This window comes from Amblyomma americanum, chromosome 1 (genome assembly GCF_052857255.1).
Source record: "Amblyomma americanum isolate KBUSLIRL-KWMA chromosome 1, ASM5285725v1, whole genome shotgun sequence".
Lineage (NCBI taxonomy): Eukaryota > Metazoa > Arthropoda > Arachnida > Ixodida > Ixodidae > Amblyomma > Amblyomma americanum.
In genome coordinates, this window is record NC_135497.1 from 110890465 (window position 1) to 110914576 (window position 24112).

The 24112-nt window shown below is 44.8% G+C and overlaps 2 protein-coding genes across 5 annotated transcripts in view; one reads left to right on the forward strand and one right to left on the reverse strand.

Annotated features, from left to right (window-relative positions):
- LOC144113451 (major facilitator superfamily domain-containing protein 10-like) overlaps positions 1–15580 on the reverse strand; it is an 81754-nt gene extending 66174 nt beyond the window's left edge. The window contains exons 1-7 of one of the 2 annotated variants that reach the window (XM_077646537.1): positions 15306–15580; positions 14807–14952; positions 10884–10974; positions 9106–9209; positions 4449–4607; positions 3495–3683; positions 973–1069 (exon numbers count right to left, since the gene is read on the reverse strand). In XM_077646537.1, coding sequence (XP_077502663.1) covers positions 973–1069; positions 3495–3683; positions 4449–4607; positions 9106–9209; positions 10884–10974; positions 14807–14952; positions 15306–15408 — 889 coding nt within the window. In that variant the 5' untranslated portion in view covers positions 15409–15580. The remainder of the gene's footprint in view (positions 1–972; positions 1070–3494; positions 3684–4448; positions 4608–9105; positions 9210–10883; positions 10975–14806; positions 14953–15305) is intronic. The other variant, XM_077646538.1, reaches the window with a different exon arrangement.
- Positions 1–24112, forward strand: part of LOC144113450 (endothelin-converting enzyme 1-like) — a 31098-nt gene that overhangs the window by 401 nt on the left and 6585 nt on the right. Inside the window, exons 2-4 of one of the 3 annotated variants that reach the window (XM_077646534.1) lie at positions 764–847; positions 2574–2604; positions 8747–8796. Coding sequence is in view for 1 of the 3 variants with exons in the window: in XM_077646533.1 (XP_077502659.1) it covers positions 8747–8796 (50 nt within the window). In the remaining 2 variants the exon portion in view is untranslated. Of the gene's footprint in view, positions 1–763; positions 848–2573; positions 3467–8746; positions 8797–24112 lie in introns of those variants that run through there. The other 2 variants (XR_013310801.1, XM_077646533.1) reach the window with 2 other exon arrangements.

Below are 24112 nucleotides of genomic sequence, written 5' to 3' on the forward strand. Positions count from 1 at the left end.
TTTTAACAACACAAGGGCTATGTATGACTACATAGCACCACCCAGCATGGCGACAACTATGACAGCCATTGTGTCATTTCAGAAAAGTGGTGATTGCTTTTCTAGCTTTTCTTTTTCTCTTCATGTGCACACTGACAAGTGGAGAGCGAAAATGGTTTGGTTTGGTTTGGTTTTATGAGGTTTAACGTCCCAAAGCGACTCAGGCTATGAGAGACGCTGTAGTGAAGGCCTCCGGAAATTTCGACTCCATCGAAATTTGGCTGCCGCGGCCGGGATCGAACCCGCGTCTTTCGGGCCAGCAGCCGAGCGCCGTAATCACTCAGCCATCGCGGCGGCTAGAGCGAAAATGAACTGCTAGTCAAACCACGGATCTTCGTTAAAACTCCTTATGGCAAATAATCTACAGCATACTGAGAAAGTGTATGCTTCGCACTGTCATTATTAGTGCCTTAGACGTTCTCTGGAGACAAGAGATGCAACGCACATGAAGGCCTTTTATGTTTGCTAGTAATATTTAATAAAAACCAGCGCTTGCAGGCCACGACTATGCGCCCCTAAGCTAATTTAGACCTCTTCTATGTCCTAATTCTTGAGGCCTGCTCCGTGACTGAAGAAATGTCTTCAGAAACATACTTGGAAATAAAATATTTTAACTCATAGCTTCACAATGAGATGAAGATGGCTATCAGCTGTTAGCATCATTCAAGAATACCACACGTCCAAAACTGCAATATCTAATTTGTATACCTTTACTTACTGTTAGCACTGGAAACCACAAAGAGACCGGCTGAAAACATACCACGTCATCAGAAGACAGCAAGAAAAAAAAAGAAAAAAAACATTCTGCGTAAGTAATTTTTATTAGCCAACATGATGTTTAGAAATAAATAACATACTGCAATGTACTGTATTAAGGCGTTAAAAAGAAGAGCTGCAAAGTTTACATAGTCCATAGTATAATGAGTGCATTACCTTTCAGTGGAAGCTTCTGAACTGGCTGAAATGTGAAAAGTGATGCTGGATTGACATAGGAGAGGGCACCAGAAAGACTAGAAGCAACAGAGTGTGCCTGCAATACCAAAAAAACAATCAAAAAGTCAATAACGATGTCTCATCAAATAAAAACGAAGTTAGTAAAAGCAATACTAATTTCAGATGCAGCAAAAAACTAAATCAGTTCAGCCAATCTCCACGAAATGCAAATTCTTAAACTAAGACAGGGTAAGAACCTGGAAGCATGTATCAAACATAAAGGCTGTTTACTCGCTCCAGTAAGTGCAACAAACAATATGTTTAGCACTAAGATAAGCAAGGGGCCCTCACGCATTTTAGTATCATGAGCAATGTCAAGGTGCAGTAAACGGCCCCTGATGTTGTTTTGGCAAGATAATGCTGTCCAAAGAAATATTGTAACAGGAAATTTTAAGGCAATTTGCAAGGGCTTGGAAATGACGATTAGGTTTAGCCCCCTCTTTCTTTCCCAGCAGAGCACAATGACAAATTATGAAGATCTTCCTGATGTGAGAAAACTGACAGCTGGTGTTCATCAAACTTTGGAATGTCAGGAGATAGCAAGTTGAAGACAGCAGTACAGCATGAATACACACTATATAAAGGGAATGAAGGAAGAACAGATTACAAAACAATGGCAGATTACAAAACAGAATGAAATCAAAAAGAATTATGCAGCATTACGATCGACAAAATAATGTTGCTCTGAGCTCACAAGCCAAAACAGAAAACAAGCAAGACCAGACCCAAAGTACTGCAACTCTGTAACAAGTGCTTCAGTCCTTCTAAAAGGTACTTCAAGGCCTAAATAAGACTTGCCAAGCTGAGCAAAAACATGCTCAAACGAAGACAGGATTTTGCAAGAAATGATGATTTTCGATATTTTCCTTATCATCAATAGCTGCATAAAGAACTAGGGGCATTAATATAAACTTAACACTTTTTTTAGTTTAATGAACCATCCTATTAGGAGAGATATTTTACTAATTTCAGCATAATGTAACAGGTAACTCAGTAAAATATCAACAAAAGCCTCCTAAATTATATGCACACAAATCTTGCTATTGTAAAGAATACTAAAATTTAGATAGGTTACTAGTAAGTGGAATGAACAGCCAAAAATGCACCATAACTGGCATTCAGGTACTTAAGACTGTTAAAAATTAACAATTTCTTGAACGTGGCAAATAGCCCACAAAGAATCAATGTTGAATATGTGCAACTCTGTGCACATACTGTGCAAAAGAGCATCGGATCATGTTTATGGTAACAGCAGCGAAGCATGTTTTTTGTAACGCTGAATTTGACAAAAGCATTATGCGGCGACAAGCCTACCCCTTTCAGTCGCTGGAGGGAAGAAGTTTTGAATGGCTGACCAAGAAATATGCCAATGTATACTGATCTATGCATTTCTTTGCTCATATCAAATTTTATGGATTTGCATGTTTCGTATGCCTTCCATAAAACAGTCCAGACCTTTCTATTGAGTTAACTAATACCACTGCCAGTACTACTGCTTCAATTGCCAACAACTGGTGTTTACATAGCTCTCTTTTAAACAGGCCCAACACCGACTCTGCAAACCAACAACAGGTGAGAACTCTGATACAACACGGCCTTTGGCAACAGGAACCACGAAATATCATACCAAGGTTACCTATCTGGAGGCAACTGCTTCATGCAGCGGCTTTGATACCCAATGAAGAATGTGGTTTGGTTTGGTTCATGGAGCTTTAACATGCCAAAGCGACTCAGGCTATGAGAGACGCCGTAGTGAAGGGCTCCGGAAATTTCGACCGCCTGGGGTTCTTTAACGTGCACTGACATCGCACAACACACGGGCCTCTAGAATTTCGCCTCCATCAAAATTAGACCGCCGCGGCCGGAATCGAACCAGCATCTTTCAAGCCAGCAGCTGAGCGCCATAACCACTCAGCCACCACGGTGGCTTCCCAATGAAGAAGAGAAGAAACGTTATGCCTTGAGAAGCTGTAAATGTGCATAAGCGAATATAACAGTGCAGACAACAATATTCCTTTTCTGAGAAAGCCTACCGGGAAGACAACACTGGTGGAAGCAGTTTAATAGATGACGAACAGAACTTAATGCAGCTATGGTTACTATGCCTGTCATGCAATTTTGACAAATGACAGGTTCTTACACTGGTGTCAGTAAAAATGGTTGAAGGCATACACGCCCAGCACAGAAAGAAGCTAACGTGAATTATTTAATAATTTCTTTGTGGCAGCATGCACACTTGCATATCTGTCTTGAGGCAGTAATTCCGCATGCATGCACGTGCACACAGTAGACTCCGTTTAAGACACGACCCTGTAAATCTGTTCAGCTTAAAGTAACTGTACAGAAGGTAAGAACACATAACAGCACATAGGCTTCGTTTGTGAAATCAAAAATGAGACAAACAAACAATCATAAATGAGCCAAAAGCAAAAAGCAGACTAAAAAATGCTGCCCAAACTTACACGCTTCTCCTGAGGCAATGATTCAGTAAACATGAGGCACAAGAACACCACATCCAGGAGGGCAAGCAAAAGGGCAAAGAGTGCTGGACCAACATAGAACTCTGTAGAACCCTTGCTTGCCGCAGCAAATTGAGCACCAATGAGTGGCCCCACAATAAACCCAACAGAAAAGGCAATCCCGATGAGAGCCTGCAAGCAAATGTATGACGGTAAGAGCATGCTCACGAAAATACAAGCCAGCCATAGTAAGACCCTAACCATCACAACACCAATCCAAAACCATAAATGGAGACAGAGACACACATGCATCAGATACCACTGAATACATAAGGCTTTCCCTGCTGCACAAAATAACAAAGCCAGGTCAACTGTGATGACCAAAATATTGCTATGCTTATTGAAGGAGGGCTCGCACATCTTCCCTAGTGCCCTAACGTGACAGATTGACATGGTGTTAAGGTGGGATTAAGGAGCTAAAAATTGGTGGAAAACAAATAGCAAAGAAACATGGCCTGCCAGAAGCATGCTCCCTGCTACCCTTGTCACGGGCTAAAGTATTTTGGTCAAACAAATGGTACTTCATGCATGGAACTTCTATCTGCTTTTGAAATGCCCGATGTGTCAAAAGTTCCCACATACAAATATTGTCTTGGTATTTTACCTACTGGCACAATTTATGAAGGCAGCAAACCCTACCAGGAATTAAAGTTTCATTTTCTCGTTTTCTCTACTGATACTAACCACCAGTTTACATGTTAATGCTGTGACTGCGAAGGGAAGCAGGTATGCCTGACACTCCTGCCTAAAGAAGATACAGCCACACTTTTGGTTGACTGAACTCCAAAACATGACAACATAACTAATAAAGCTATCATATTCACAGCTTGGAACTGCCAGACTTTAAATTCGAGCCCAGAGAAATGCTATTAAAATACAAATACAAGTATTGCTTACCATGCCCTTGCCTCGAAGTTTTGAGTTGCAGACATCAGCAATGACAGCTGTGCTTAGGCTTATGTTACCTTTGCTGACACCGCCAATTATGCGTGAGAGCACGAACAATGCAAAGTTGTTAGACACTGCCCACAAGGCATAGGACAATGCTATTCCACACTGAAAACAAAAACAAACAGGCAGAGGTAATTAAGAGCATTTGATGAAAGTGAAAGAGCTATCACAGTTCTAAAGGACTTTTTCATACCCCAATGACTTAAATACATGCAGAAACGATACTGGCAGTGACCACCCTGGTAGAATGCCTTCAACCAGGCAGCCCTCTGCCCATGTACTTTTCCTCAATGCAATACCTCTGTCAGATGGGTAAAGTGAAGTGCACTTTGAGTGAAAGCCACTCGGTGCTAGCATCATTTACCACTAGTCCTCAATAGTAGACTACTAGTGAGGCTAGCTAAAGAACACACTCACTTCAAAGTGAGTTTGGCAAATTCAGTTCACTTGACCTCCTCACGCTTCATTCTGTTTACATATATAGTCTCTGTACCAGTGCCTTAAGTGTTAAAATAAATGTGATTAAAAACAAGAATTCTAGTATATTGATAAATGTGTTGTTCGATTTTAATGTTAAAAACTGCTCCTAAAGTTAAATACAAGAATGGCTAATGAAAACACATTCCACTATTTCTCTTGCCCACGTGCTGGAAATGCTTAAATTGTGTGTTAGCTTTTAATATTTTACTATACTTATCAGCTGTGTTAAATTATTACGTTTAATAAAAAATATCTTCAAAAACCACTTTGGTTATTAAAATGCATGTTTCAAAAACTTCTGAATGGTCTATTATCAACATACAGTCAAACCTCAATATAACGAATATGAATATTACGAATTATTGGCTACGTCGAACTGTTCCAAAATATTTTTGACAAAGACAGGCAACTCTAACTTTATATATCAAACGCAATTGACCATAAAATGGATATATCAAACTGCCGAGCGCCAGGCTGCGCCCAAATCGGATGGCAGGCTGCAGCAAGCTTTGCCTCACGACACAAGCGACTGGTGGTGCTACGAAAGGCGAAGCCAGGCAGCCTCAACCACCGTCCTTGCTTCAGCAAGAAGGGCGAGGCATCTGGCAGCTATGGCTAAGCTCAGCCTTCTCCTCAGCAATGAGGAGGGACTGGGGCCACTTGGAATAAGAGATCTCTTGTAAAATGCCTATATAAGTTAAAAATTCAAAAACCTTACCCAATGAAAACATTCTAATGAATGAAGGCCGATGTTTGACCTGCTACTGCCGCATGCTGCCAATGCTGTACGGGGAAGAATCTAACTAATGTTTGGCGCTTGGTTCTTTGCGGCCTTTGCGGCATGGATACGGTGCTAAAGTATCTGAAAAGGTCCCTCCCTGCCACCAGCCTTTCACCAACAAAAGTGTGTTTTTCCTGCATGAATTATTGGAAAATTTTGTTTGCTTTGGTTTATGGTGGTTTAACATCCCAAAGTGACTCAGGCTAGTGAAGGCCTCCAGAAATTTTGACCACCTGGGGTTCTTTAAAGTGCACTGACATCGCACATTACATGGGCCCGCCTCCATCGAAATTCGAACGCCGTGGCTGGTAGCAAACCTGCATCTTTTGGGTCAGCAGCCGAGTGCCATAACCACTGAGCCCCCACGGCGGCTGCAGAAATTTTGTATTACAAATTTCGGCCATATCTAACTATTTTAAGGTTTTTTTACCTATTTGCTATAACGAGCTTTGACTGTATAATTACATTTACTTCACCTACAGTCATCAAAGTCAGTTCCAAGTAACACTTTACTTTGCCGTATAGCATTGTGCTGCAGAAGTGGTACTTCACAAGACGAAGTGTACCAGTGGAAAGTGACATTAAATTTGCCGATGTGACTGGGGTGTAAGACGAAGGCTGTCTAAGTGTGCCACACTGAGATGAGCCAACTAAAAGCCATGCAAGCCCAGCATTTAAACTGTCAAACTGGCTTATTAAAGAGGAACTGCCATGCACGCCGAGGTAGAATGGTTCACATTCAGGAACCCAAGAGCTGGAACTACAATATCTTCTGCTGCCTAAACTTGGGCCATGTTCTCTGACTATGAGACGTCAAATGAGCACTGCTGGAGATGTTCAGGTAGGCTACACAACACAAGTGTACTCATGCAAATGAAGCAGGATTGAGGTACGTCACACACTACCTTGCCAATGATAGCACATGCAATGGATACTGCATTTCCAGTTCCAATAGTAGTGGTATCAAAACCTTCATTCATTCGGCAACAGAGGTCAGAATGACATTAGCATGACATGTCAAACTCGAGAAACTATTGTGGGATATGTGAAGCAATGCGAGACTTAGCATTTAGTGCTTCCAACGCAGGGCCCCGAAAATGGCCGCACCCCATTTGTTCACACACCAAAGGGTGCACATAAAGTTGTAACTTGAAACTCAAATCTTATAGCACCAAGAATGACAAGACAAGAGTGACCAAGAAGAACTGTGGACATCTAGCCAAAAGCATTTAAATGATTTAATGAGGCTTTTTCCTGATAACAACATGGCTCTGGCTCATTATCAAGTTTCACAAGAGCAAACTTTCTGGACTTAAAGCATCATAGCTCTGGCTCATAAATGCTGCTCAGTTTTTAAAAACTGAAACATACACACCACTCATATATTTGATAATACATAAAGTGCATGTAAGCAGGCACAAAAAATAGCATATGAGGAAAGAAGTGTGCAACCTTGGCATTATCAGCAGCCTAACTGCATCCACTGCAGTACAAATGTTTCTCCCATATCCCTCCAATTCACCCTGTGCCAGCTGCGACCACCCAACAAACTTCCTAGGCTCATCCGCATATACACGGATTTCTGCCGCCCCCTGCTATGCTTGCCCTCTCTTGGGAGTCCATTCTGTTACCCTCAATGACCATCAGTTACCTTCTTCGCATTAAAAGCCCTGCCCATGGCCATTTCTTCTTCTTTATTTCAACTAGGATATCATTAACTCGCGCTTCGTTCCCTGGCCCGTCTGCTCTCTTCCTGCCTTTTGACGTTACACCTATCATATTCCTTTCCATAGCTTGCTGCGTTGTCTTCAACTTAATTTTAAGCCTTTTCATTACCCTACAAGTTTCCTCCCCATAGGCGAGTACTGGAAAGATACAACCATTGTGTACTTTTTCCTTGAGGGATACCGGTCAGCTGCTAGCCATGACCCGAGAGTGCCTGTTAAATGCACTCCATCACATACTTATTCTCCTCATAATTTCACTCTCATGGCCTGGGTCAGCGGTAACTACCTGCCCTAAGTAGATATATTCCCTGACAACATCCAATGCTTTGTTGCCTATTGTAAATAATCATTCTGTTCCGAGACTATTGAACCATTTTTAGGCCCACGTTTTTTGCTTTTACCTGTCTGGGTCCTCAATCATGCTTTGCAATTCATCCCCAGAGTTACTTAGCAAGGCAATGTCATGAGCAAATAGGAGATTACTAAGCTAAGGTATTCTCTATTATTTTTGATCCCCAAGTCTTCCCAATCAAGTACTCCGAACACTTCCCGTAAATATGCAGTATATAGTACTGAGAAGATAAAGTCTCCCTGCCCGACAACTGCCCTGGTTGGAACCTTACCCCTTTCAGTACAGAGGACTACGTTGGCTGCGCAGCCGTTACATTAGATATTTTCCAGTACCTTTACAAATGCCTCTTCCACACCTTGGTTTTGCAATACCTGTATGACTGCTGAGGTTTCGACTGAGTCAAGTGTTTTCTCGTAATCAATAAAGGCTATATGTAGGGAATGGATTTATTCTGCACATTACTGTACCACCTGATTGACGGTGTGAATGCGATCTATTGCCAAGTAGCCTTTATAAAAGCTAGCTTGGTCCTATGGTTGACTAAAAGCCCAGGGTTGCTATAATTATATTAGCGATTACCTTAGTAAGTACCAGAGTAAACTGTTGGGCTAGTTCGTCATGCATTTTGAATCTTACAGTGCAAAAAGGACACAAGCTGTGTGCTTATTCTCCTTCTTCAAGCTTGTCCTGTGTCCTTTTTATGCTGAAGATTAGTAAATACCTTGTAGGCAACAAACAGTAAACTGATAAGTTGGAAATTTTTCTACGTCCTTGGCGTTCCCTTTCTTATGGATTAAGATATTGTTAGTGTTCTTCCAAGATTCCGATAGGTTTGATATTGTGAGTCCTTGCATGTGCAGGGTGGCCAGTTTTTATAGCACAATCTCCCCATTGTTCTTTACAGATCAGCAGTTACCTAATCCTCGTCAGCTGCTTTCCCCCCTTGGATTACGTGTAAGAATTTTTTTACTTCCTGTTCTGCTAACGGCAGGATGTCCTATTTTTCCCCATCACTGACTCTGTCATTAGTGTCCTGATTATTTCAACTGCTCTATAGATCTGTGTAGAGTTTCTCAGCTACTTTAACTGTCTATTCTATATTGGTAATGACACTGCCCACCTTGTATCTTAGTGCGTACACCATGCCTTAGCCGACCATTCCGATACTCAATTGCTTTTTGTACGAGTCTTCAACCAATAAATTCGACAAAAGGCTCAGGTGATGGTAAAATAAAATGATCATTATTGTTCACTGATACATACTGTTGTTAGTGTGAGCATCCACTTCCGTCCATAGACATCTGACAATGAGCCAATTAGAGGTGCAGTAAGGAACTGCAGAAACGAGTACAGGGAACCAATGCAACCTGTAAAATAAAAGTCAGGGGTGAAAAGGGGGCTTTTAGTACAAAATAAATTAAGCCTGTAGGGCAAGCCAGTCTTTGCAGAGACAGAAAAAGACATAGATGTTAAAGGTCAGAGATTCCCATAGCTGCCGAGGGTGTGCCATCCTGTTGCATTCTATCTAGTGCACATCCACTAAAATGCCCATATAGTTGGATGTCACAGTTACTCCATTTTCATTATGCCAATTTTCTGCTAAACAGTTCGCTGCTGGTTTGTACAGTTTCCAAACAATTTTCTTTGTGGTCTTGTGCAAGCACTATTGATTTCATTAGCACTGCTACAATGAATTGGAGCCATTATTAGCTGCCAATAGTGTTGTTACCTTCCTTCTTCCTGTGCTTGCATTGCTAATAGCTTCACAAATATATGCACTACAACTACACAGCAAGAAAACAGCATTACACTAACACATGTGCATGCCATCCAAATGCTGACTAAAGCCAACAACAATATCCTGCACAAACCTGCACTTCTCTCATGATTTACCTGACATTTTAACTTTCACATTACATGAAGTGATTAAGGTACAGCCGTGAGCAAAACTGGAGAGACCACGGCTCCGGGCGCGGCGGGAGCAGCTGCAAGGACGCTTCGCGGCGCTTCTATCTCGCACCGCAAGCTCGCTGCGAGAGTGCCCCGAGTGACGTGAAACTTCACCCTCGCTCTCGCGCGGGTGCTTATCACGCTTGATAAATTTCTAGAGCGACGTTCGGCTACTCTGCAGCTGACAGTCGCGACGAATGGGAGCAAGCATCACAAAGCTCCTGGGTTCCGTTTTCGGCGCGCCTTGACGGCTACGCGTCGATGCCGTGCCTGTATCGGCATGCTCTTGGAAGGCACGCGCGGCTTCCCCTCGACTACCGAATCACTAGGCAGAGACGAATACATCAAGGCGTAAAATGCAAGGCACTGTGAATCCTGGCTTCGAACACCGCCTTCAAATAAGCATTAAAAATGTTCAGAGGCTCTTTATTGCAGTAAGAAATTAAGGATTTGTACGCAACATTCATCTAATACTTGGTAAAGTTGCCATTAACGGCAATTACATCAGCAGCTCATAGGAAACGGAGGTAGAGCATCTGTAGAACATGGAGTTCTATCACACCAAGCTTTGCGATGCTTGCCCTTTTTCGTCGCGACCGTCAGCTGCAGAGTAGCCGAACGCCGCACTAGAAATTTATCAAGCGTGATAAGCACCCACGCGAGAGCGAGGGTGAAGTTTGACGTCACTCTGGGCACACTTGCAGCGAGCGTGCGGCGCGAGATAGCAGCGCCGCGCTGGTGCCCCGCAGCCGCTCCCGCGCCAGGGGCCGTGGTCTCTCTACTTTTGCTCACGGCTGTACGTTTCTCCTCAACACTACAGAACAGCTGTTGAACAAGCAAGTCTTTCTGTAGCACTGAACTTTTTTCACAACCGGAAGGCTCTTTTCACAGCTATTTTATTTAACTGTAACATTGATTTTTCATTAAGTACAGAGATAGAAGACAAAGTTTAGCTCTTTTTGATGAAAGTTATGCAATGCAGCCTTTACAATGCAGTCAAAGAATAAAATCAGCCCTCAGCAGTCAATGACACCGCATTTGCAGCATGAAAAACATTTTAGCAAATGTTTCGAGTCATATGTAAAAAATACCTCCAAAAAGGACCTTGTTGAGGCTGCTTGGTGCTCCAATAAAACTCTGAAGATACCTGATGCAACCTTCAAGCCATGGGTACAGGCCATCCTGCCAAGGAAAACAAGGTAATAGAAAATGAAAAAGGCCAGCACTGTCAATGAAAGTGTGATAAATCCCATATGACGCCCTTAGACAAGCAAATTATTATTTGCCACTCCCGTTTTTTTTTTAGATTTTTAGTCAGAAGAAAGCAGACGCTCCTAAATTTACTTGCACCCTTGCAACACTCGAAGTTCCCAATATGAAAAATACAGGAAATAGTATGCTTAAATACACAAGAAAAATAACTCGCTGCTGAAGAAAGCACAGCTGAAGCCAACTTTACACAGCTGCAAGACACAATTGCCATTAAAAACGAAGTGCTAAGATACCAAAAAAAAAAATATTACAGGAATTCAGCCACATTACTCAGCAGTGCCTGCCACACTTTTTCTACTTTCATGTGAATGCAACCAACTTCTGTTTTACTGGCAACCAGTATAAATTGAGTGCAGCGAATACAATAATTGTTTAAAATTTATTCATAAGATAAGATTACTATGTCACCTACTTGTACTTCATCATTTATAGTAGCAGATGATTAAGTACAGGGGGCAAGGAACAATTCTGTTTTACTGGCAACCAGTATAAATTAAGTGCAGCGAATACAATAATTGTTTAAAATTTATTCATAAGGTAAGATTACTATTCCACCTACTTGTACTTCATCATTTACAGTAGCAAATGATTAAGTACAAGGGGACAAGGAACAATTCTCACCACTAAAATTATTGGAATGAGGAAGAGCACTGCAAATAGAACAAGTAAGTCATTTGTCATGACAGCCTTCCACTCTTTCCAACCTAGACACAACATATTTAGCACTTGCAAGCATAGTTAATCAGACACCACGATTTGTGGTGTCATTTGTGTGGGATTGCACGGCTGTCTAATCCAAACAGCAGTTGGGTATTGCCTGTAGGAGTGGTGTCCTTCGAGACCAGATATAGCTTAACTAGAGATAACTTTCATACGTTTCTTCTCTTCAGTCATTTAGCACTCACTCAAGGTAATTAATATGCAGAGATTACAATGCACATTATTTTACTGCCACAAACGATACACTTATGTCTTGCATCCTCTGTATTTTCATTGCTGCAGTTGCAAAATTAATTACCAAAAAGCCTATACCTTCATAAATAGAAAATTTTAACTCATCACTAAGGCAGTGGCTCTATTTTGTAGTGCCACGAACGTAAGCAACTCTGAAAGAGCCCAGTGCTCACACCGTGGTCAGCACCAGGCAGTCTCCAAATTTAAGTGAATTGAATTAAGATATTTGTGAAATGCCATCTTATACAAAGTCTTACTCTTGACATCTGTGGCCACAACAACATGGGAGGATATTGATTTAGTCACAGCTGACTGCAGCAAATGTGCTCAGGCCATCATAGACAAACTGCAGGAGCTTTCAGAGCAGACAGATTGACAACATTGCAGACGAAGAAAAATGTGCTTTTCACGCTTTCAGAAATGCGAGATGCAACATGACAAGATCTCTGAAGTTCTTTTCCATTCATGATGCCAATCAGCAATGCTCCTTGCAGACACTTTTTATGCATTCTTGGAGCTACATATGTTACCGTAACAGCACCTTTTTTCCTCCGCACTGCATCAATGTCACATTCCTTTCAAACCTCTTGTATATTTCAGCTGCGGGAATTAACATGCCCACAGAATGCCATGAAATGTGACAAAATGTGCTCTAATGACCTTTTATTGCATGAATACATTATGATAATAATACACAAAACTAATATTACTGTCCCCACTCACAAAAAATTTAGTCTAGGACATTAAAAAGACTTTAAAACAGACAAGAATTAGTCACTTGAAAAAGAATCGTTACTTCCCTCAAGATAAATGCTGCATTTTACATGCATAAATTAACATCAGGTAGCCAGACGTTTCTTCTCTTCAGACACTTAAATTACAGAAAGCTTGCAAAGTTTCAGCCACTCAGGAATTCAGGTCTTAGGCCGCAGAAACCAAAGCAAAGCCAAGTCAATCAAAGACGCAAATAAAACTCAATTCAGTTTATTCCAGTTTTCTTTACAAAAACTGAGGAAGGCAAGAAAAAAGCAGTCATTAAGACCGCTTGACAAGCCTCGCCACCCCTACAACAGGGCAGTTTTTTAGCGACTAAAAATGGTCACTTAATTGTACAGACATAAGAATTCAAGACATACGAAAAGACAAGATGTAATATACAAAAGCAAGACGAAAATTGGCAAAAGAAAAATACATTATTGTAAATATTATTTACAATTTTATACATATTTGAACACATTGTAGGACCTAGTTTACAAGCGCATTCCGCATAGCAGACAAACGGCACAGCATGTCATAAAATGGCGTATGCCGTAGCAACAGTATTATCCTACTTCTGAAATTTTTTTCACAAACTAACTGTCTTGCAATAAGGGTTTGTATTGCTATTGATACTGCTTTTTAGATGAGTAGCTAGCTCAGATGGTGTAACTCTCAGCAGGCGTGGCTCAGATGGTACAATAAGTGCACAGTTGGTATAGTGCAAATGGTACAATAAGAAAAAATTTTTACCCAACATCAGAAAAAGCTTTTCTGCAAATGCAAGGCTTTTATACATAGATGCTTCCCATTCTTCCCTGTAGCCCAGTGCATTATAGAAGCATAAGAAAGGCAACAACTGCAAATCACAAATGTCACTGACACGGTACTAAAGACATCAAATTCATGCAGCAGCACAAAGGTCATGATGCCATTCAGCAGGAACATTGACACGGCAACTTGTTGGGCGAGTTGGCTCCAGTATCCCATAGCAACGGAGCTGCTGCAATGGGACACAGGAACAGACTCTCCGACAGGCTTTGTCTAACTTTATTTTTGACACAAAGTGCCACCCCTACTGCATCTAGTCAATTGTGGTGTTGCTATGATAGCAATGACATATTAAATGCACAACAATAAAAAGTGGTCCAGAACACCATACAAAAGCTTTTGAGGCCAAATGTCATGAGTATGAAGTGTAGAGGCGAACAATGGGACAGAGTGCACCACGGAACACGGCAAATATAGACAAATTATCAGCAGAATGAGTTGCAAGCTAAATGAGAGTTGGAATAGATACAACGAGTGCCATGTTCTGAGGACAGCCATGAATCCGATACTTGAACCAAACTTCAGCCAGCTGCCATATTATGAGACTGCATGAGACTAAGGGTGAGCAATTAATTCCTGTTCAGCTTGGGAGCAGCAGGCATAAAAAAAAAAGACTGCACTCTAGTGAAGGTTCTCTGCATGAGCTCAGTGACTGTTTTGAAGTTTTCCAACAAGTGAAAAAACTTGAAATGCGAAATCTTTCATAAAATTCACAAAATTCACGACTTTTTACGTGCTGAATCAATGCTGTGGGCCGTGAGCCACACAGTAATGGAGGACTAGATTTATTTTAATCTCTTAGGGTTTACTGACTACCGACACCTCGGCACAGAAGCATTTTTGAATTTCATGCGAAACGCTTGTCATCAGTTCAAATCCTTTACACTCACTGCCATTGAAGCAGCTACAATAATATTACTCGTTAAACTCGTGATGTGACATGTGATCACCGCGTAAATCTCTTGTACATCATGAGACCTTGTTTTGTTTTGCGACCCCTTCTGTGGAAACTCCCGTCTCGATTTAATTATAACACAACATAAGAAGCAAAAGGCTACACGCCTGTGCGCTAACATGCAACAGATGTGTCGGTAAGAGTGCACGCACGAGATTATACGCGCCTTTTGCACAGGCAATACAAAAACTGAAATATTGACAAAAAGAAAAGTTGAGCAGTCAGTGCTACATATACGACTCTCACCTTGTCATTGTGGCTGTAATAATCCAATATAGATGGCAAGAGCGGGAGGATCACGGTGAACGCCAGAAGATCAATGACCAAGTAGACAAATATTACGTAAACAGTCCGCGGGACACGTTCCCCTTGAGATGTTGGAACTGCCATCCCTGGAACATTGGATTGACAAGCTACAGACGTCTACCCCACAACAACTGCACAACGAATTTGTGTCATCCTTGAAGGTATTGGTGAGCGCTACCAAAATACGGAAAGGGACGAACACACAAGACAAGCGCTTATGTGTCATCCTTGTTCACAAGCGATCCAAACCAGCGCTGCAGCATGCAACTCTCGCCCTGACACATCGACACTAATAGCACTCCCGCATCGCTCCCGCGAGCAATGAATCAACTAGAACAGAATACGAACGGCATCTGGACTTGACGGTTAGAATGCAGTCCCAGATGACAGCAGTCGGAACAGCATTCTGTGACACTTAATAAAACCGGTTGATACTTACTGGTTTGCACGAAGAGGGCAAGTTCAAAACAAAGGGTTACAAGGAAGGCAGCACACGGCTTGGACACTATGAACTTGCTTGGATACGAAAGTGTTCCATGCATAAACGTTTCGCACAGGGATGCGACTTGCACACGACAGCATACGCTAATGAAGCTCGCAGAAATAAGCGCAAACAAAAAACCGCGTCGCGGCTGATAACAAACGCCAGCAGAGAAAGCAGGGCACAGATAGAGTGTACAACAGACAACCGCAAATGTGGCGACACAAATGTGGCGACACCTTGCGGCCTAGATGGCTCCAGCTCTGTTCTGTAGTCTAGCAGTCCCTGGAATGGCGGCACAATCGAATCCTGATCACGGCTTCCGCGGCGACTCTAAAATGGCTATCAATAATTTGTAAAACGGCGAATTAGAAACATATCCCTTAATATCCTGAACGCCACCAAACTCTCACCAAATTACTCCGAACTAATATGGGTCCCAGCCCATTCGGGGAATCCGGGGAACGATCGAGGCAGCCCACAATTAAGCCCAACGTTTCGTCGACCGGGCAGTGGATGAGTCTGCCTCCCTGAATTTCACGAAGGACTCCATGACTACATCATCATCATCATCATCATCATCATCATCATCATCATCAGCCTGACTACACCCACTGCAGAGCAAAGGCCTCTCCCATGTCTCTCTAATTAACCCTGTCCTTTGCCACCTGCGCCTACCCTATGCCTGCAAACTTCCTAATATCATCCGCCCACCTTACCGTCTGCCGCCCCCTGCTACGCTTGCCTTCTCTTGGAATCCACTCCGTTACCCTTAAGGACCAGCGGTTATCTTGCCTTCGCAGTACATCCTCTGCCCAAGCCCATTTCTTCCTCTTGATTTCGACTAGAATATGATTAACACGCATTCGTTACCTCACCCACTCTGCCCGCTTCCGGTCTCTTAACCACCACATAACATGATCTAACCAATCATTTCAAACTAGAGAGAACTTCCCCTCTCCGCACAAAAGCCTAACTAAAGAACAAGAGGTTACGTGGCGTCGTCTACAGACGAGATCGATACGCACGCCATCGCTCCTCGCACACATTTATTCTGATCGATACAACCCGAATTGTAAACACTGTGGCCAACGAGCCAACTACGATTACATCCTACGTGACTGCAAAATAAAGCCACCTCCGAGCGACTATAGTTACCGATCCTTCTTTCGAGAGGTGGGAGACTGCTGGCTAGCTCTGACCCCAGAAACCGAAGTTCTGGCGGCCCGTGGAGTGGGCTGACGATTAGCCGTCGAGGGCTATGCACTCTCGATCGCTTAACGCGATCTCTTAGCACCAAGCTCTTTCCGACGAATAAAATGTTTTACAATCAAGCGGCCGCATTTCTATGACGGCGAACTTCGCAAATGGTGCCCGTGTGCTGTGCAATGTCAGAGCATGTTAAAGAATCTCAGATGATCGACACCAATCTCCACTACAGCGACTCTTTCTTTCTATCTTCTTCATCCATTCCCTCACGGTGCAATCCGCGGATAGTGCGGGCGGGCCCGGGTATCAACATGAAGGCAGGCCCATTCACACTTGCGTGTCGCCGTGTCGCAAAGGGCATGCGACCGGGGGCCGAATTACGGAACGATCAAATCACAAACGGATCAATTAGCCCCGTTGATGTGTCCGCCAGTCAGTCCAATAGGAGCGGAGCTTTCTAGCGTTTTGAGATTGTGATCTTCCGTTAGTCGCTTGCGACCAGGCAATAGCTCGACAACATCGTTGTTCATACTTGCAAGGCCGACCTTCTCGTTCAATTCTCGTTTGAAATGAGAACTCTCGGGAAGGACGTCGTTCGTGCGCTTTCAAGACTTTCGTATGCTTTGGCCGCCTCTCCTGTGCTCGTGCTCGGTGCTCTAAAGTGCTCTGGCCCCTGACGACCTGAGCGAAGAGGAGGATGGCGTGGCGGTTTTGACGTGCACCGCGGCCGTACATTCCATTCCATTCCAAAAACTTTTATTTCCATCAGAAATGGAGACCCCCTACTCCCTACCCCTGGCGCGCAGGCCTAGGGGCAGGGGCCGGGGCCTCCGCGACTAGATGCAGGCAAAGAGTTGCTGTCTCTTCGCGGCCTCTACGCGGCCGTACAAGTGTCATGATGACGTAGGGGTCGGCCTGCCAGCCTGGATGCCGGCCACCGGAGTCAAAAAGATGCGCGTTCATAGCAAGCCCTGAGATAGAGGAATGTCAAAAATGAATCATTTTTGAGGATCGTTGGCCAACAGCGATTTGCTGGTAGAACTGAAAACTGCGATACAAGCGAATTTCTTCCAAGAGCCGCTTGCATGGCCCGTCGATGGCCCGTGTCCAGCAGCCGACCAGGTCGTCCATGGCCCGAGCTCGGCAAACCAGCTTGGATTGACAATGACCTTGCACAGGCCGATCTCAGCTTGCTGACGCCGGGACATGCTCAGCCCTACGGCAGCCTAACGATAAATTACCTTTTATGATAGTGAGTACCACTAGAATGGCAGCTGCACAAAATAAGCGAAAAATATTCACAAATCCTAATTTCAATTTTCTGTAATTTAGGCGTGAAAAAGAAAGGTCTGCCGCTTTACAACGGAGTAGTTTATTGGCCCAGTGCCGACATATTCGCGGATGAAATCTAAATAGTAACAGTATCACTCTGCCATGAAGACCAATCCCTAACGGCAAGCAGATGCGACACGCAAATCAAGCTATAGAAACACTATACAAACAAGATGAGGTCATGCAGCCCCAACGTGCTGAAAATAATTTTCACGAGATTATATACTCCAAATCTAAGGCCCTTGCTCCTGTTAAAGTCAGTGGCTCTTGCGCGTTAAGCAATATATTATTTAATTCAGTTGTGATTCTGTGATGACACAAGCGAGCAATGCTAATAAGCGGACCACGTTGCAGATATCTTCTATTTGAAAAAAAAATTGACAGTCCACTCTGCCATCTTTGTCGTGAACATTATGCAAACCTAATGAGACGTGATGTTCTCATGCACAAGACTGTGTAGCATGAGCGTGTCATGAATGTCTACTTTCGTATATTTGAAAAGGGCTCTGCCGGCTGTTACATGTAGATAGACATAACATGTGATGTTCTGACCAGCGGCTGCGCCCTAATTCTACAAAGTTATCTCAAAACACAACGTGGTTGGTGGCAACGGTGGCCCGGTGTTATTTGCTTGTCTACTCGTCGGCGGCCAACAATTGCCAGTCGTTTGCCAGTGCTCGGTTGTTTGCCTTTTGCCAACCATGGATTGGTCAACACAGCATATGGTCAGCCGTTGCCCGACGCTGGCCTGAGTTTAGTCGGCCGAGCACATCGGCTACCATTTCAAAACCGGTGGCTTACCAATCATTTGCCATTGGCCAGTTTCTCCAGCTGAAGTCTTAGCTCTGCTGCTGAAGGCCGGAAATCGAGCATATCTTTATTTTATTATGAGACGGGGTTCCCAGTAAAATGGTGACGAGAGTAGCTCCGTTATACAGCGCTGGCCAGTTCCGAAGCGCCCTCAGCTGCGGCTTAGAGACGACTATGGCAGACAGGCAGCAGCGCACCCATGTAACACAAACGTAACAAACGGCTAGAAAATGTCTGGAGAAAATCCGTGTTCAGCCAGTTAACCTTTGAAATCGGTCATAGCGCGTCTAATGTTCGGTTCAAAAGACGCAAAAGACGTACTACCGGTTTACCGGTTTACCGGACGACGGCTGCGCACGCGCAGTGGCATTGTTAGGGTGAAGGGGAGTACGTCTCTGGTATGCTAAAAACGTCTAATACATGTTCGCTACGAATGCAGGTATGGTTTAGAAGACGTTTGCAATACGATTTGCAGCACCCATTTTGTACTCGCGAATTTTGTAGTTTGTAAAGTCCAGCGTCCATGGTGTCTCCTCTCCCTCTGTCCATGTGTTTCATGTGCGTTGAAAATATGAGTCATATAGTGTTACAAACCGCCATCTGGCCCAACAGTCCGCCCTCAGTGATATCCTTTCTAATGTGTTCTACCCTGCCCTCCCTCCTTTTATGTGTTGAAGTCCAGCGTCTGTGGTGTCTCCTCTCCCTCTATCCGCGTGTTTCGTGTGCGCTGGAAGCAGAAGTCGCAGCGTAATTAATCGACCGAAATCGGTCGCGCGACACCTGCGACTCACCAGTGTGAATGTTCCATAAGTGATACATTACTGCGCCTTTTGCCGTTTTCTTCGCAACCAGTTATTATTACATCTGATTCGGATATGTTGTTTCTTTATTTAGAGCGTTATATCGTGTTAGCTCGTTCCCCAGCTTCGCGCTGCCGTCGTCGGAGTCCTCAGCGCCGCCAGCTACTTGCCGCCTGTCTCGGCTGGCTGGTCGAAAAATGGAGGGAAAAAATCCCCTCGTCCATTTTGAGGAAAAAGGAGATAGATGGAAAGTAGGAGAGGAAAGAGGGCGGTGGCGGCGGGCGGCCTATTTAGTGGCTTTGGCGTCCGCCTCGGCTGAAAACCCACCACCGAAACCCACTGCAGACTATCACTGCAATCTTGGGCAAGTCTGGATTCACCTCAGGCTGTCGACTTCGCGAGAAAAGAAAAACACGTCTGTGAAAAATTCTTTGCTTTTTCAATGCAGCTAACGCTCAATCGTTCGTGTTACGCACTCGTAACCGTCCTGTGATTTTTTAATAGTTTTCTTGCTCCACTGTTCTTCACATTTTTTTGTTCGCTGCTACTGTGACTGTTTTCGTCTGTCCTTGTACAACGTCACATTTTATTTGTCGCTTTTCTGCCTACATGATACACAGTGTGGTCACGCCATTTCGATCTTCCGCCACTGACTGACACTCCTGGCCTTCTTCATCATCAGACATTGCAACACACTCGGCAGCAGCAGCGGTCAAACAGCTGGCTAAAATTAAGCAGCTTGTAAGCAGATTGCTGGCTGCTTACAAGGTTTAAAAACAGGCACAATTTTCGCCAGCTTCCATTCCGTGGGGACCTCACCAGTCATCCAGGAAGAATTGCAATATTCCAGGAGTCGAAGACGGGAGTTGTGGTGTAGCTTTGCGATGGCGTCATAGGTCACTTCATAGTGACCCGGAGACGTGCGTCTCTTTGGTTCCGCGATAGCTGTGGATATATAGCTCTTCAATTGTGAAAGGCAAGTCGAACGCCGGCACTGCCGCCTGTGGGATGCCTGATTGACCATCTGCGGAGTGTCGAAGGCCCTGACCCCGCTGACAGTAGTCTGCAGTATTCTTCCGAGACTTCATTTAGGAATTTTCGTTCATGCAGATAGAGGGCAGCGAAGGGGTGAAGCTGCAGTGGTGGAGCGGCGTACGCATACCTCCAACGATCCGCCAAATTTTGGTTACTGGTTGGTGCATATCCAGCGTGGAACAAAAGTCACGCCATCTTTGCCGACTGAGTATATCCAGATAGCACCGAATGTGACGTGGTGCCCGTCAGTAGGCACAAAGGTCTTCAAGTTTTTTTGTGCGCAAATCTTTCATTTCAGCTCGCCTGCGAATAGCGCACAGCTTTTGAAATGCCTCATCGTTTGAAGGTTGCCTATCACTTTTAGCTGTAATTCTTGTACTTTCTCTAAGGCAATGAGCCATTGTCGACACTAATTCCTCATTCCGGGTTGCGGCAGCAATTCCTCTTCTTGCAGGCATCCTTGTATGAATCCCATGTTTTCAGATTTTTTAAGGAACTTCTCAGGCGCCGTCTGCGCGCGAATAGCTGATATGAGGATTGGTAATGGTCACTTCCGCGTGTTTCCAAATCGGTGCACCAGCCAAAGTTGTGGGCAACTGAACTTGTTACAAAGGTCACGTTGATGCCGCTGGAAGTCGCCAGGTCTCAAGGGTAGGTTACGCTGCCATCATTTAGTGGCTCAATTGAATGTGTTGAGAGGAGTTCTACAAGCTTGGCACCTCGGGCACATATATATGAGCTCCCCAAATTTTATTGTGAGCACTGAAGTCTCCACAAATATGTGGAGACGGCGTCCTTTCTATCAAATTTTCAAACCTCGAAGAGTCGAATGGCCTGTCTGGCTCATGACATACTCCAATGAGAGTATTCTTGTCTGCCAATTACTGTTACGGCGCACACATATTCATTGTCACTGTGAGGCGGGACACCAACTAACGAGGCCAGGATATCCTTGCGAAAGCCTATTAGCAATGTGCTGACGTCATCTGGTCATTGCGAATGATGAAACTAGTATCCGTGCAGTCTAAAATTTTCCTCGACGAACAGTTCAGAGATGACTATTTAAGGGAAGTGGTAGGCTCGCACGAGCTGCCGGAAGTCGGAGAGTTTCGAGCGTAAACAGCGAGCGCGTTCCACTGGAAAATGGTGCATGCGCGAAAGATGTTGTGGATGGTCAGCTGTGGTGAAGCTGTCGCTGTTGAAGCCATGATTGTTGATGTCTGGTATTACGCCTCTGCGGAGCGTAGGAGGTCGACACCAACGGCTCTATTGCAAGGACAGCTTCTACTTCTGGGAGACTTCGTGACGAGGGGTTGGCGCGGAGAACAGCCTTGATGGCTGCAAACAGCACCGGAATCAATAGGCATGTGATATCTTGCTCAGTGCTTGCGTTTTGCTGCCTTTCGCTGATTATCCTGATGCGTTGCGGCGCCTTAGGCTAAGAGCGAGTGTGGCCATTTGTCGGGGCTTGTGTCGAACGCTCCGACAGCTTTGAAGTAAGAGGCGTACCCGTGGGCTTGCCGCATTTCTTTTTTGCTGCTGTTGCATATTTGTTTCCAGCTTTCTTGTCTTGTTGCGTTGATGCATTTTGATTAAGGTCTGGCGTGGTCGTGAAAGCCACCGCAGAGTTGGACAATGGTTCATATAGTTTGGGCGGTTTTCCTTGAATTTTATCCATAAAGCGTGTAAGTGTAGCAGCTTTCTTTTTAATGCACCCTCCGTATGAAGCAGGGTGCGGGCCATTGCAGTTCGCACACTTAGGTTGCGATCTCGGTGTGTATTCCTTGTGCGAATGGGTCCCAGCACAGACTTTGCAACGAACAGGGCCTGTGCAATGTCTCGAGATATGACCACGCCTCTGACATTTGTAGCATTGTATTGCTGCCCCAACATGTCCATTTACGGGGTAACTGCAGAATCCAATTACTCTTTTAGGCAGTGGGGAATCCTTGGCGAATTCCAAGGTAACTGATCTACGACGTACTTCTCTGACCTCGCCACCACCTTCAGGAACGTGAGCGGTGAGCCTCCTTACTGAGACAACGTATTGGTCGCGAAGGTACTCTTGTAGGTCTTCGTTTGAGTACGTGACTTGAACACCTTGGATTTTTCCATGCGTAGCCATGTATGAGTAAGGAATGTGGGCCTCCACAGCTGCTCCAGCCAGTTTAGTGACAGCCAGCAGGAGGTTCGCGGCGTGTAGAGCTGAAACTGCAACCATGAGGCTTCCACCCTTGTTAATTCGGTGGCTGAGAACTGTTTCTTGAGCCGACGTTACAACCGCCGACGCCACGACGTTGGGGATCACTTTCCATAAGCTTCCTCCTTCCATGTTAGGCCTGAAGACTACAGGACCACCAGCAGCAATTTTTTTCTTGTATAGGATACAACCTTGAAGGGTGTCTGGTTCATCTCCTCTGTATTGTCACCTAAGGGCTCGCAGGTGGCTTGTTCTTCCCGCAGTCTCTCGTTTGCTGGGCCTTGGTCTGTGGCCGAAGCGACAGAGGCCACCGGAGCAGTGGTTCCCGCTTCTTCCAAGAGTGCAGCATGGAGCGCAGCCGGCAGAGCGCCCAGTGGATCGCCTTGCTTCTCCCGGTGAGCGGGGACCCCCAGGTCGTCGCACGGCGGATACCGTGACAAACCAGAAAACATCAAAGAATACTCAGCCTGGGAAGAAACGCTGAAAATTAGGAACTGGGCAGAGATGTTGTTGTTGTTAGCCTTTCAAAAGATGGCACATACCCACACTGGGGTATCCGCCAAGAATCGGGTTTGCAGGTATCCCACGATGTAAGGGTGTGCTCGTGGTTCTCGTACCAGTGACGGGCAGTGCCCTCAAGACAGAAATATAAGTTCTGCAGGCAATGTTCCGCATTCCAGCCGTTGTGACGGGCCACGCGTTCGTAGTGTTGAAGCCAATCGTCGATGTCTTCGGAGGCTTCGCCACGGACCGGGACAGCGGAACAAGGAGCGACGGGGAGGTAAACCACAGCAGGTGCGGGCGAAGAATCGGTCTGCTGGCCTTGGCTCACGGTGGATCGAGCCATGTGCAGTGCTGGCACGGACCTTGTGGTAATATGCGGCAAGAGGCCGAATTCGGGGCTGAGTCTTTGAAGTCGCCGACTGGCACGGATCTCGTCCTCCTCAGCAGAGGGGCGGCGGCCCGGGCTGGGAATGGGACTCTGCGAAGCGAGAGGTAGGGGATGACGTCGCATAAGATGGCACCTCCACCAGAATGTCACGGGTCGTTCAGACGACACAGGTCAAAGGCACGATGGGAACCAGGACCACAGTAGCAGGTGCCAGAGACAAGCCAAGCGATCGCGGCCGGGCTCACGAGCGGGTTGTGCCGATCTTCTACCTCTTTACCGTCGATCGGCACCCAGTTGGTTGAAGATGACGTTAAGTGCAAAATTAGGGAATAATAATAACACACACGACAACATTACTTAGCTCTATTCCCTGCAGTCAAAGCTGTAAATCTGTGTGTATGCAGTTGACATCGTTTTGCTTCCGAGAATGACACGTGCACTCTCTGTACCCGTCCTTACAGTCGTACCTTGATGTCCTGGACCAATG